Source organism: Sinocyclocheilus rhinocerous, unplaced genomic scaffold (assembly GCF_001515625.1).
Source record: "Sinocyclocheilus rhinocerous isolate Xijiao unplaced genomic scaffold, SAMN03320098_v1.1 scaffold4057, whole genome shotgun sequence".
NCBI lineage: Eukaryota > Metazoa > Chordata > Actinopteri > Cypriniformes > Cyprinidae > Sinocyclocheilus > Sinocyclocheilus rhinocerous.
In genome coordinates, this window is record NW_015628361.1 from 41,781 (window position 1) to 55,728 (window position 13,948).

At 39.2% G+C, this 13,948-nt stretch overlaps 1 protein-coding gene across 1 annotated transcript in view; it reads right to left on the reverse strand.

The window, feature by feature from the left end:
• LOC107737733 (low-density lipoprotein receptor-related protein 1-like) overlaps positions 1–13,948 on the reverse strand; it is an 88,926-nt gene that overhangs the window by 38,833 nt on the left and 36,145 nt on the right. Inside the window, exons 6-16 of the mRNA XM_016549319.1 lie at positions 8,728–8,890; positions 8,338–8,560; positions 7,108–7,297; positions 6,587–6,730; positions 3,705–3,941; positions 3,429–3,609; positions 2,631–2,853; positions 2,286–2,475; positions 2,030–2,155; positions 859–999; positions 638–763 (exon numbers count right to left, since the gene is read on the reverse strand). Coding sequence (XP_016404805.1) covers positions 638–763; positions 859–999; positions 2,030–2,155; positions 2,286–2,475; positions 2,631–2,853; positions 3,429–3,609; positions 3,705–3,941; positions 6,587–6,730; positions 7,108–7,297; positions 8,338–8,560; positions 8,728–8,890 — 1,944 coding nt within the window. The remainder of the gene's footprint in view (positions 1–637; positions 764–858; positions 1,000–2,029; positions 2,156–2,285; positions 2,476–2,630; positions 2,854–3,428; positions 3,610–3,704; positions 3,942–6,586; positions 6,731–7,107; positions 7,298–8,337; positions 8,561–8,727; positions 8,891–13,948) is intronic.

Below are 13,948 nucleotides of genomic sequence, written 5' to 3' on the forward strand. Positions count from 1 at the left end.
AATAATATTAAAAATATCTGTATGGCATTATATTCTGCAGTTCTTCCCTGTTGTACCGAATATCTATACTTTTCAAATTATCATATCGAAGTTAGAAATTCAAATATTGTGACAAAATTTATTTTGTAGGGTGCCACAAGTTTGTTAAAATTTCCAAAGGGTGCCGCGACTAAAAAAAGGTTGGGAAACACTGGTCTAGAGCACATTTCAGATGACTCAGAATTTAGGAGAAGATCATGACAGAACATCATGACTCAAAACGGCCAAAGAATCAATTTCAACTTCATGTCTGAGATGGACTAATGCAAATTTAGTTGGATCTTTGTGTGTGTGTGTGTGTGTGTGTGTGTGTGTGTTTGAGTGTGTTTGTGTGATTGTTTAAAATGCACACCAATCACTACCATATTGAAACTTCATTGGTCCAACTCCACTTACTTGTATATTTCACAGAAAATGTTCTGTTTTTTGACTGCAGTGTGAACTGACAAAAGACTTGCCTGTTTAGGATACACTGTAAAAAGACATTTCTCATCAGGTAGTATGACTAGATATGGATTCCTGGTTTTGGAATTGCCTTGGGAAACGATTCCTCACTGTTTTTTGGATGAAACATGAATATATGAGTGTTTGTGTGTACCTGAGCATGTGGTGTTAGATTCATCTTCATTATTGCCGCAGTCGTTGTCTCCATCACAAAGCCAGCGCATGGGGATACAGCGGTTATTTTGACACTTGAAGCGGTCAGCAGGGCACGTGTGCTGATCTGCAGATGGACAAACAACAACCACTGCATGTGTGTGGTAGCTCAAAACAAGGAGGGAGTTTTAAGTTAAACGCATGACGTGAGTGTGTTCTTACGGCACAGTTCAGCGGTCTCGTCGCTGTTGTCCAGACAGTCATTATCTCCGTCGCATTTCCAGCGGTCTTGAATACAGCGGTTATTCTTACAGGCAAACTCTCCCGGCTGACACTGCGGAGGGGGAATGTAAGACGGGTTTGCTGTAGAGAAACACACACACACACACACACACACACACGAAATGTAAATAAGTTTACTGAAGGCCAACCTCTGTGCAAAGAAACATCTGAAGAGTTTCTGTTTCCAATATTCAGACACAAAAACCAAACCGCTTGATGTTCAATTCAGCTGATTGTATCAACAGTCAGTCACAAGATAAGCCCTAGAAATGATGCATTATCTACCAGTATGACCGAGCAGCTGGCACAAACAGATCTGCTTCTGCTCAGCAAGCGTTTCTTGCTTTGTTCTCTGTCAGGACTGAATGAACGCTTATCCTGCTGGATTCCTCACATCTCTCACCTGGTTCCCTCTGAATGGAGGGTTTTACCGTATGATTTCCTCAGCAGTAGTCCATTCTCTCGTGGACAGATCTTTGAATTTTTAAGCATTCAGGGTATGAAGTTACATCCAAACCACCATAGTTAATCACCTTTGATCTCCAAATTAGAAGTGTCGCAATATACAGGTTTTAACAATAACTGTGTTTGTTAAAAAATGAAACATTGATATCATGGTAATACTACACAAATAATGCTATGGTAATTAATCTATCACCACTGGTTATCTGGTTGACACTCCAACATATTAGGCAGCAGTATTGGACCACTGATTGCTACCTGTCATTATACAGAGAAGAATAAGTAGAAGAAAAAGACACATTCATCTGGATAAATTTAAAAATGCATTTATGTTTTGGCTTTCTGCCCAGACTGAGACGGTCGTCTGGGTGATAAATCTCAGTTTTTGTGTTGTAGCATGAAAATGGATGTAAAATTATGACACGTTTAGTCACAAAAACAACTCAGAGAGTGACCCAAGTCCATCATTGTGAATGCTATCCACTTTCATAATGTCGCCAAAAATGTACAACCATAAAATTGACTTGCAGTTGCTGTGCTGCGGCAAAACATGAGGGCAACGGTGTTGTAGACCATATATTAAATGGCCATTTTGCGTGCAACCTGGATGCACCAGTGAGTAGTGGGATATTTTGGTAGTATGCATTACCTTTACAGCTGGTGTTGTCTGTGGGGTCCAGTAATTGGTCCTCAGCGCAGGCACATGACCTGCCAATGGGAGTGGCCAAACACAGACTACTACAGCCGCCGTTATTGGCTCTACACGCATTGCTTCCTGTGATGAACACATGTAGGGATAACATCTGATGAACATTTAACATCCAAACTGCCTGGATTCCTACTAGGAAATTTGGTCTTGCATTGCCAATCTACAAAAAACAGGGCAAAAACAACATTATAATTACCCAGCTGCTGTTGGGCATCGTACATGCGGATCTCAAAGATGGGTGGCCGTTCGTTGCGTAGCAAAGTGACCGTTTTGGTGTTCTGGTCCAGTTTATAGATGCTGCCGCTGCGGTACTCGTTCCAGAAGAGGAAGTGTTTGTAGTGGCACAGGCCAAAGGCGTGGTTTAGTTCCTGTCCATCATAAACCGTCTAAGAGGAAAAAATATGACATTACATGATCAACAGTTGGCAAGTTAATGGACTGATCTAGTGTTTTCAGCTGTTATTTCATGTTTTCCAATCTTAAACTGAAAACACGTGTTCTCATATAAACATCATCTATTAGATCAGCAGTGTGAGAGCACCTTGCGTGCAGTGGTGTTGAGATAGACCATCTCGATTCGGTCGTAATAAGCATCCACCCAGTATAGGATGCCCTGAGGAATGTCCAGACTCAGGCCGTTGGGCCACAGAACCGTCTTAGACGTCAACAGAACGTTCCGGTTGGTTCCGTCCATCCAGGCCTTCTCAATCTTCCCTCGCTTGCTCTCTTTTGGGTCCTCTTCCCAGTCAGTCCAGTACATCCAGCTGAAAGAGGGAAAAAAAATTCAAAATGCATAGTTCTGACTGATGATCCTTGTTTATAAATTGAATTGTCTATTTAGCATTAGTGTCTTTTATCATATTGCTGTTGCTGCTTTTTTTTTTTTTTTAAGCAGTAAGCCTCTTTTGGTTATACGTATTGAAATTTTAGATTTTGGGCAATTAAATTTTATGATTTTACAAATAACCCAACAACTGCTGTACAACTTAACCTTATTTCACGAGTTTGCACTAACATATAATCAGATTGAGCGAACAGTATGTATATTTGGTGTGCTGTCCGGGGGGAGGGCTCCGAGCTCAGAATTTAGCCCGAACCCAGAGACTCCCCCATATCCCCAAGCTGGGATAGGAATAGTTAGGAGTGAGAAGCTGGGGTGCAGGAGGGATGCCGGAAAACTGTTGTGGGACAGCGGTAAGTTGGCTGTGTATATATTTATCATTGTGTTAAGTTGATTATCTGAATATGCTCCACCTGTGTTGAATTGGATGATTATCTGAACATGCTCCTCCCGAACTTTGTAAATAAAACATTATTTTATTCGAGATCAGGATCTCACCCGTGCCGAGGGTCCACGACAATAGCTCGAGGGTGGGTCATCTTGCCCTCAATGAGAGTCTTCCTGGTCTGAGAAGCTTTCTCGAGCCGAGCAACACTGATGGTCTTCTTGGGACCATCATCTGTCCAGTAAAGATTATTGGCCATCCAGTCAACAGCGATTCCTTCGACAGTGTGAATACCTGGAAAGCCATACAGAATAAGACAATATACCCATAACAACACTAATAAAACCAGTAATGAGATGAATTGGAAATAAAAAATAACATTTCAGCACCTTCTTTAAGGATGATGTCTCTTTCCGTGCCATCAATCTTCTGTCGGCCAATCAGATAACTGGTGGCATCGGCGAAGTAGATGAAGTTACTCTGTGCATGGAAGTCCAGAGCTCGAGGGTTCATCAGGTTCTCGATGGGGATCATATATTCATCCTGAACTTTAGGGTTGATGTCCATACCACGGATAACACCTGGACGACCCTTCCCGTACACCAGGAATAACTCATGCTCAGGCTCTGGGGATTTGATATATACCAAGAATTGTGTTGAAAAAATGTATGTTTCACTCAATGCATGTTTCTGCTAAAATATGATCAGTGTTGGGGAGTAACTAGTTACATGTAATGGCGTTACGTCATTTAATTACAAAATAAATGTAACTGTAATCAGTTACAGTTACTAAGAAAAAATGTGTAATTAAATTACAGTTACTTATGAAAATGTTAACGATTACAAAGGGGATTACATTTGAATATTTACACACATCCACATACAGATTTAATTGATTTCTTTCCCAAATTACACGGACTGCTCTAATATATCAGACACCAATGTTTCAGGAGTTTATAGGACACATGTTTATTCGATAACTGTTTTATAACTTGCATTGTTAGATGCCAGTGTTTGTAAGGTTAACCCTGCATGGTGTAGGTGTTTGAACATGATTAACAGTTGCAAATAAACATTCATTAGAAAAGTAATCAAAAAGTAATCAAAAGTAATCAGTTACATTACTTTAATAAAGTAATTGAAAAAGTTACACTACTATTACATTTTAAATAGGGTAACTTGTAATCTGTAACCTATTACATTTCCAAAGTAACCTTCCCAACACTGAATATGATACAGAATTACTCAAATGTGTTAGTTTAGGTTCATACGTGTCAGTCGCAAAAAAAAGGTGGTTTAAAATATTTGATTTATTTTGAAAGATGTGCTGGGCTGTAGAAATGTCCTCTTTGTATTCATGTTGGTAAAATGTGGTTTTGTATGGCTTTAGGCCATTTTCCAGAAAATCTGAAATTTATTGGAAACATGTATATAGTGAACAGTGAGTCTATGATGATGGTATTAATGTTCCTCACAATCAATTCCAATTGCCTCTTCTATTTTTCAAGGTCATGTGCTCAGAGGTCACTGAAAAGTCAAATCAATATTACCAATGGTTCATTGAATATTCAAAGCAAACAACTTGAAATCAATATTGGGGTTCAATGGAAAATACCTTAATTTTTGTAAATTGATTGAGCTAAAGTGTGGGTCAAACCCCCAGTCTTGACTCACTGAGGAACTATAAGGGGCAAAAATGTGCAAGAGCCTACAATTACTAATGCTTAATAAGGCTGAGCCTATCATGAATTAGAATAATCCAGTTTTATAATGTACAAAATATGTGGCCCAATTAGAAAACGGATATTCGCAATTCTGTATGCACTGAGCCATACCTTTTCACAATAAAACATGACATCTCATTCCTTATTGCTTAATTAAAACCTTTGAAACACATGATCCTCATATATTTAAGCAAATCCAATCAGAGTGCTAATATCAATAACAGAATGCTGTTGTCCCCAAATATATGCAGGCTGAGTAAAGATAATCACAATCAATAAGCTTGGAAAAAACATGACGTGTCACAGTGTCAAGAGTTCAAATAATATAACAATAAGTTAATACTCAGTAACTTGAATAACTAATATTTTAGACACAATATTGCCACATACTACCAAATCGTTCCAAACAAAGTCACAACAGAATCATTGTGTTTCTTCCAGCAACAAATGAAAGATGTAGCATTTTTAAACAAATTGGTTGAGTGAATAATTCACTCACTCATAAGGGCCCTATTCCTAATGATACACTTCATGTGCAGTTGTAGTCTTGCGGACTTACAATGGCCGCGGTGTACACATGTCTGTGAAGATCGTAGGGTGTCTCAAATGTCATTTTAGGTTTCAGAAAACTGCTCACAAATACCCCGGTTTGCTGAGCCCAAACTTTTTACTGAGGCGAGCTCGGCAGCAGACTTAGGGGCAGATTTACTAACAGTTTGCACCAGCGTAAACCCTCTTTTACTGTTAAAACTACTGTCAGGATTTACTATAGACAGACAGTGAAGCATTACCAATGAGAAGGTGTGGACAGTTATATTTGTTTTACCCGACCTTACTGCATATGCATTTGTAGGAGTTTCCCTTTCAGGCGCAAAATTTATGGGAGGAGAGTATTTAAATGAATCATGCAAGGTGATTTGATAAGGTTTGCGGTAGTCAGTTTACTGATATCTGTGCCATTATTTAACACCCAAAAAACATATCTTAACCCATTTTGTGCCTGTGTTGGTAGTAGATTACCTGATTATCATCGGCTCTGCTTATCTGCGACTACACTAATTTGCACTGCTCTTTGTAGATTTGCGCTCTCATGCTAATTTGCTCTGGTTAGTTAATCTGGCCCTTATGCTCAACAGTCAAAGTGGACTCTGAGGAAGACCACTAATACACAGACTGACAGTCTGGAACACACTTCATGTCCAATCAGATTTGAGAACCAAAATTACAATTATGTATAATTTTAATGTAACAACATTAAAATAGCATGAAGAATACCATGGTTTCACCATTGCACATGTCCAAAAAACATGGTAATACCATAGTAAACCATGGTAATACTTTTCGTAAGTAAACCCTGAGTTAAATAATAAAAAAGCTACAATAATGCCATAGTCACCTATCTACAGCAAAAAGTAAAAAAACTTTGAATCATAATGAATAAACATTGAACTCTGCAGTTTAACTCTCGTTTGAGTAAACTTCTAAATCAGGCAAAACTTGTTTGGTGAATCAACAGATAGAGTAGAATCTACTGTAATGTCACTCACTCTTGCATGATTTGCCATCGTTGCCCAGGCTAAAGCCAGACCGACAGCGACACGTCCGGCTCTTGTGGCTGTTGCCCAACAGACAGATGTCTGAACAACCTCCGGCTTTCCAAAACTGATCCGGCTCACAGGCATGACTCCGCACTGAAGAAGAATAACAGGAGAGTTAGACTGAGCTGGAGCTGTGTGGAACTAGACTGCAGTGTAGTGGTTGCATTTTAAACAGTTTATTCAAGTATACTACTGTATACTGGCTTGATATATGTATTCAACAGCATTAGATAGCCATTATGAAAATTGGCCATGGTTTTGCTACAAATAAAACCAAAAAAACATGGTTACTATAGTTAAACCAAGGTAACCACAAATTAACCATGATTTTGCTACAGAAACCATAGTTTAACCATGGTATTTATAGTAAAACTGTGATTATACAAATGGTAATCAATAAGCCAAAAAAACATGGTTACTACAGTAAAACCATGGTTAATGTTCGTAAGGGAAGAATTTCAGATTAATACCAGGGGGTTGGCGTCTCTGGTGGTAAACATGTAGAGCTCCTCCCTTGTCGACACGGGTGACCACCTGATAATCTGAACTGTTGAATCGATTGACGCGGATCACGCTGGTCTTAGGCTGCATGTTGGCATTGTCTGAGTTTGTGGCATATAGATAGTTCTCAAACACTGTAAGACCATAAAGATGCTCGATCTGAGAAAAAAATAAAAAAATAAATATTCAATTAGTTCTATTATTTGAGAAGTTGTGTTTGCTCTGCTGGCTTGAGTGAGCAAGACACGCACATAAACACACCAATTAGCCTTGGGCTGAGCAGCTAAATGATAGTCATAACTCAAGCAGAGAGGAAGGACCAGGCAAATGCATTGACAGAAACAGCTTTAATAAAATGAGTCAGTAGCAAAAATGAAACACCACTGTCCCTTTCATCTACTAAAGCATTTTTCAGAGTATATATAGCTAGCCACATGAGCTATGATGGATTGATGAATTGATGGACGGCTGGATGGACAGATTACTGAAGAGATGGATTTTAAGGTGGATGAATGGATGGACTTTTTAACTGATGGACAATAGGATGGATGAATGGATGATGGACAAATTTCTGGATGAATAAATGGATGGATGAATGTACAGATGTACAGATGAATTAAAAGGTGGATGTTTGGATGGATGTACATTTGGACACATCGATGAAGAGATTGACATTTGGACTGAAGGGCATTAGGATGAATGGGTGGACAGATGCTTGGATGGATGAGTGGTGGATGTTTGGATAGACTGCATTGCATTTTTCTCTACTGTTCAGCATCTGTTGTTTTTAAATGTGCTTTATAAATAAACCTTAAATAGATGGGTAGATTAAGAGGTGATTGGTGAATAAATAGAATAGATTGATCATTGACAGAGAGATAAATATTTTGGATAAATGTATGGGATCTTTATCTGTTGATTTAAAGACCTTTTGAGAAGAATAAAATCATGTTCATGCTATCTACAAAATAATGTTGTTTGTAGAGCAGTAATAGAGGGAAGTTGATCATTGTTAAATGTCATATTTAGCAACTCACTGACATTTAAATGATTCAAAACAATGGAGAAATTAGTTCTTGGGCAACACACATTCTTGCGGAACAATGTGTAAGACTTTGTAACTGTAAAGGTCACTATTTTAAGGACATGTGCAGGACATTTATGGACATCTTAAAATGATCTTGGTATTTGCTCCTTACCAACAGGCCTTGAATGATGGTGTGTCTGTTTTTGCCCTCATAGTCCACTACTTCGATGTAGTCCAGATAAGCATCGGCCCAGTAGACCAATCTGTTGACCAAGTCCAGGGTGATGCCATGTGGAAAGACAATTTTACTGTCCACCAACTTTGTTCGGTTCTGTCCATCCATGTCACAGCGTTCCACCTTTGGGATCTGCCCATAGTCGGTGAAGAAAACCTTTCTGTTGAAGGTAATGTTAAGAAAGGTACAAGTAACTGTTATCCCCGAGTAAGCTTTAAGTATATCTCATTTGACCATCTAGCGAAGACTGTTTTTGAAGGCAACTGCTAAATATTCAGCTAGCTAGTTGTGTACATGGAGGAAGTGTGAGCTTGAGCATGTTCATACCCCATAGTTGGGTCCAGAGCGATGCCTTTGGGGTTGTAGAGTTCTTGATCCAGCAGTGTCACACATGTGGTTCCATCTTTATCGCATACAAAGATTCGATCATCCACATCATCAACAAAGTAGAAGTTTCCTGTGAGCCAGTCTATCGCCATCTGCTCTACATCTGTAAAGAACGGGGAATGGAGGGAAATGGAGGTGAAACATAGAAATTATGTGTTTTGTGTGTTCATGTGTCCTATTCCAGATTGCTTATTGTGGGCAAAATATCTGACTGAGTCCATAGACAAGAATCAAACTATGGTCTTGGTCTTCGAGTCTTGACTCCAAGACCATATTTTCTTGGTCTTGTCATGGCATTGAGAGCATGTGAATCCGGTCTTACCTCGGACTCAACCCTCAACTAAATCTTGCACAATAAGATGAGATTTATTAAGAAAGTAAATCAAAAGTATGCTATATGTGAAGATAAAAACATTGGTGCCTGACTGGTTCAGAGTAAGGCAAGTGTTCACGTACAAACCCAAGCAGTTTTGTGGTCTGATGACTCTGCCTGTTTTAAAATAGTGCTAATAATAATACTGTGGTCTCACATACACATTTCTCTTTTTCACTTCTACAATAACGCTCTTTCTATTTGAAATAGCTGAGTCAGGGGACTCTCTCTGGAGGCATGTGCCTATGTTACACAATTTACAAAATAGTTGTTTTAACAGCTGTGATCACTGTGGCTAACCATGGATTCTTGCTCTTCTTCAGCTTCCAAACCTCTTCAAAACACCTCATTCTTACCTTAAAATGTCAAACGTCTCAATGTATCTGAACCTCTCCTCCTTTAACCCCAGACATATAACTTTTATAACTTTAAATGGGATGTGAACATTGAACACTGAGTGTAAAAACGTGGCACTGGAAGACATAGAAACAGTGACTATCGGGTAAAATGGTGCAGGAAAATCCAGACAGATGGAGTGATGGAAGGCTAAGGGGTGGAGACAGAGACAGTTTTGGTCTCTCTTGTTTCTACAAAGGAAAGTTGGCCATTGTGCAAGGGCCAGACGTTTACAGGAATCAAGGGCTGTATCCCCAAAGGTGTTGTTTATTTAAGAGCCGAGTCCTGCTTAAACTTTTCCAGCTGCCCGGACTGAAAGCCAGTGATTAAAAACACAGATCAAAAACACCAAAAGAAGGAGAAAAGAGCAAGTGTACAAATGAAGGTTGAGGAAGACAAATGGCTCTTAGAGCAGCTGCTGTCTGAACAAAGCAAGAATAGAGGAACACCACAGAGACAAACCACAGAAACAGTGGGCTGAGGAACCTGGCTTTGCTCTCATTGTAATTCCTAGTAAGATTGTAGGTTTCGGTGGAAGGCAGGTAAGAAATTCAATTTATGACACAATCTTACCTCTACACTGAAGGAAAACTCTTATTTCTTGAGACAGCTTCATGTGAAAATACTTTGAGCCTAACTAACTAGGGTCTGTATTTACATCTTGAACTAATAGTGGAGTTTGTTTAAAGCTGCAATCTCCTGACAGTCATGACATTTCAAAAATGAGCTTTGGAGTTCAAAACTATGGCCAACTGACAATATGACAAGTGATCTGGCATCCCTGACCAGCCAGGTTTACAGCTATGAAGTAAGTAATATTTCTGTCCACACTGAAAGTGAAAGTGTTGTGTGACAATCACAGCCAATCAGAACATATTTGATGTTTGGAATGGGATTTTGGACTGAGGACTGGACTGCCCAGCATGACACCACAGGAATAAAATCCAAACGACATGTCCTGTCACTCATCAGGGTCACACCTAGTAGTAGGAGTAGGATAAAAGCCTCTTTTAAGAATTGTTGTTTATTGCGTTACACCTGGTTAAGATCCAGTGTTAGGGCTGATTCCCACCGGACATGTTTTTGTGTTCCACTGCACTGCTGTTTAATTGCTTTTCTATGTAAATGTGCTAGACCAGTGGTTCTCAACCTTTTTGACACCTTTGTCCAATATGCCAAAATTATGACTTGGATAAGAGGCCACTGAGTTAGACGGACATCTTTGACACATGTGCCATGAAAGTCAGATTCTATTGTATTCTATCTTGTGTAGGCCAGCTGCTAAGAAACCTCATTACCCTGATCTCAAGAGGTCTTCAGCGTCCTTGTTAGCGTGCCCACCTACCTTGCCGGCAACCTGGTTGCGAGTCCCACTTGGAGTTGGGCGGTTAGGACCTGAGGGTTACATTGGTGCCGTGACCCGGATGGGAGTGAGGCTTAGGGGGGTGAGTGTAATGGAGGCCAGCTGGTAAGAGCTGTGCAGGTAAACTTCACTCCCCTGATCTCAAGAGGTGCACTAGCGACTGACACTTTAGAGGCTGTGGTCTTTAGCTTCCTTGTTAGCGCCAATCTCCCATGCCGCTGACCTGGGTTAGAGTCCCGCTCCGTGCGGGGTGGTTAGGAACGGAGGGGTTACACTTGCACTTTTATAGATGCACTTTTTTGATTCCACCCTCTGGCCCTTTCTCTACTCGTCTCTATCCAAGCTGTGTATAGGCTTGTATGTGTTGGCTTGAGATCCTGTCCCAATCCTGTTCCCCTCTCATTCCTGTCTCTTCTCAAACTGTCTTTACAAGAAAACTGGCAAAAATGCCCATAAATATATATATATATATATATAAACTTGATGGCTTTTTAGCATTGTAGCAGGCTGGCAATAACTTAGGAGAAGAAACAGCAAAAATGGGAAGCATTGTTAGCTTTTTTTTTTTTTTTTATGTTATGTCTCTATGGTTGTACAACCAAATTTTAACATACGTGATCTTGATTTTGTCTGGTACAAAACGCTCACTGAAGACTATTTGTGTGAAGACAAGAAGCAATTAAATGCATTAGACCATAATTAGCATAAATAAAAGCATTAATAGCACTTCACCTCTGCGAGTTAGGCTGGATTGCTTCCAATTGTAATACAAGGACTGGGGTCAAACTGCACATCAGCATAAGAAAATAAAGTCTGATGTCAAGCTCAGTCTGCTCTAAAAGCCTTATTCAGTGAAAACTGTAAAACAAAAGTTGATGGGAGATTTGAAACACTATAAAGACTAAAGATGAATACCCAGAGCTCAGAGATTTGGGACAAAAAAGGGTGCAAGACTCACTGGCTCTGTTCAAAAAGTTTACATTAATACTAGAGAGATAAAAACCAGTAAAGCAAGTGGCGAGTCAATAAATAAACATAGACCTGACAAGCTGTCAAAACAGAGCACAGATAGCTAGAGAAAAAGAGTGAGTATTCGATAAAGAGAGATTAATACCAAAACAATGCCCTGAATGTTAGCGGAGGCAGAATCGTGTGGCGGAAGCACTGGAGCATGAGCCGATTTAAGCACATGACTGTTTAAGAGGCTTTCCAGAAACTTCTTTACCAAGCAGACTTTATGTCAGAGAGCAGCTCCCTTCTGCTTTATCCCACATTACTTCATCACACGTCCTGTCTTTCCGTTATTTATGCTGAGACACACCAAATTTACATGCAAGAAATGACTTTACTGCAATGCCGCAACTCAATAACACTCATGATTTCTGACAAAAACACTTGTACATGACATTTTGGTCCATCGTTACTTCATCATTTTCCAAGATGCTAAGAGACACATGCATTTCTGCAGAAAGAGATGGTGTAAATATCACATCTCCACCTGTACATGGCAGTTTTCATGATAAAACTCCAGAGCCGCAGACAGATGGGGGGTTGGGTTGCCTCGTGTCAACCATAATGTCTGGAAAATGTTCCACAAAACAGAATATAAATATGCTGCAGCAAACCCCAGCAACCTACACAAACCACTCATAAAACACACACATAAACACAGACACATATGGACATACGGATAATGGCTTCCGGAAGAGTGAGCACATGTGTGTGAGAGTGATTCAACTCCTTTGAGTGGAACAACCAGTCACTTTCCACAGATACAGTACACTTTGTTGTTCTTTTAAAGTACAAACTACAAACTGGAGATTTTGGCCTGACCCTCAAGGTATTGACCTCCTCGACTGTATTCAATGTAATCATTTCTGACATGATCTCTATAATAATAATATGAATCACAATAACCATAATAATCGTAAAATACATACCATTTTAAATAAATTATTTGGAACATTTTGTACAAGATTGTTGTCTGATGTTTTTCTTCGTTATAATAATTAAAAAATAATAATAATTCATTAAAATCGTGATAGCCGGGAAATGTAAAAAAAAAAATTACTGTAAATTTAACAGGATTTTTTTATAGTATGCACAAAGTAAATGTAATTCCAGTTTCTCATTTTTTACAAATATTGTAGTTTTGACTGTATTTCTTCAGCTTTTTAATGTTTATTTTGAGAGCTAGGGTAAATCTGCAACAAGTGCTTCAGGACTTATTTTATAACCTTTGTACCATTCAAAAATATGCTAAATATGCTTGTACATATGCAAAGTGTCACACTGATATCAAATACAGTTAAAAATAAAATATTTTGAATTTAGATTTTACCCATGAAACTATAGTTTTCGATGGATGTTTTTGGCTACTGCATTACATCTTATAATTTTTCTCGTACCATGTGTGATTTTTAGTTTTTTTTAGTTTTGTTTCACTTTTAAAAAACGTATATTTCCATCAGTTTTATAACAGTATGTCATAGTTTGTTGAAACAAATAGAGAATACAGCACTATCCTGCAATGTGTTAAAAAGAAAAGAAAAGAGAAGACGATGAGTGGAAAACATCTGGTCGTCTCATCTGCGTGTCACGTTGAGGTCATGAATCATGGCAAACACATTTCCTGTGTGACCCTTTCAGAGACCGCCACGACAAACCTGCCAGCTAAAAGAGATCTGAACCCGGGTTCCCGACAGTATTTCTACAGAAATACTGTAGAAGGTTTACTGTACTGTCAGGTTTATGAGCTCTCTGCAAAGTAATGACATTTGAAAAAGTATTTGGAAAATGTGAGATCGTCTCAGGTTACGCATGTAACCATGGTTCCCTGAGAATAGGGAACGAGACGCTGCGTCCTCTAGAGGGCGCTAGAGGAACGTCTTCAACGTGACCGGTGTCTGAAGCATGAATGAAAAAATGACAATGAACTTGACATTGGCAGGCGGCAGCCTATGACGTAAACAATAAAGCGAATGCGAGCTTAAAAAAACACCTTCGAAATACGTCATCCACTTCTTTGC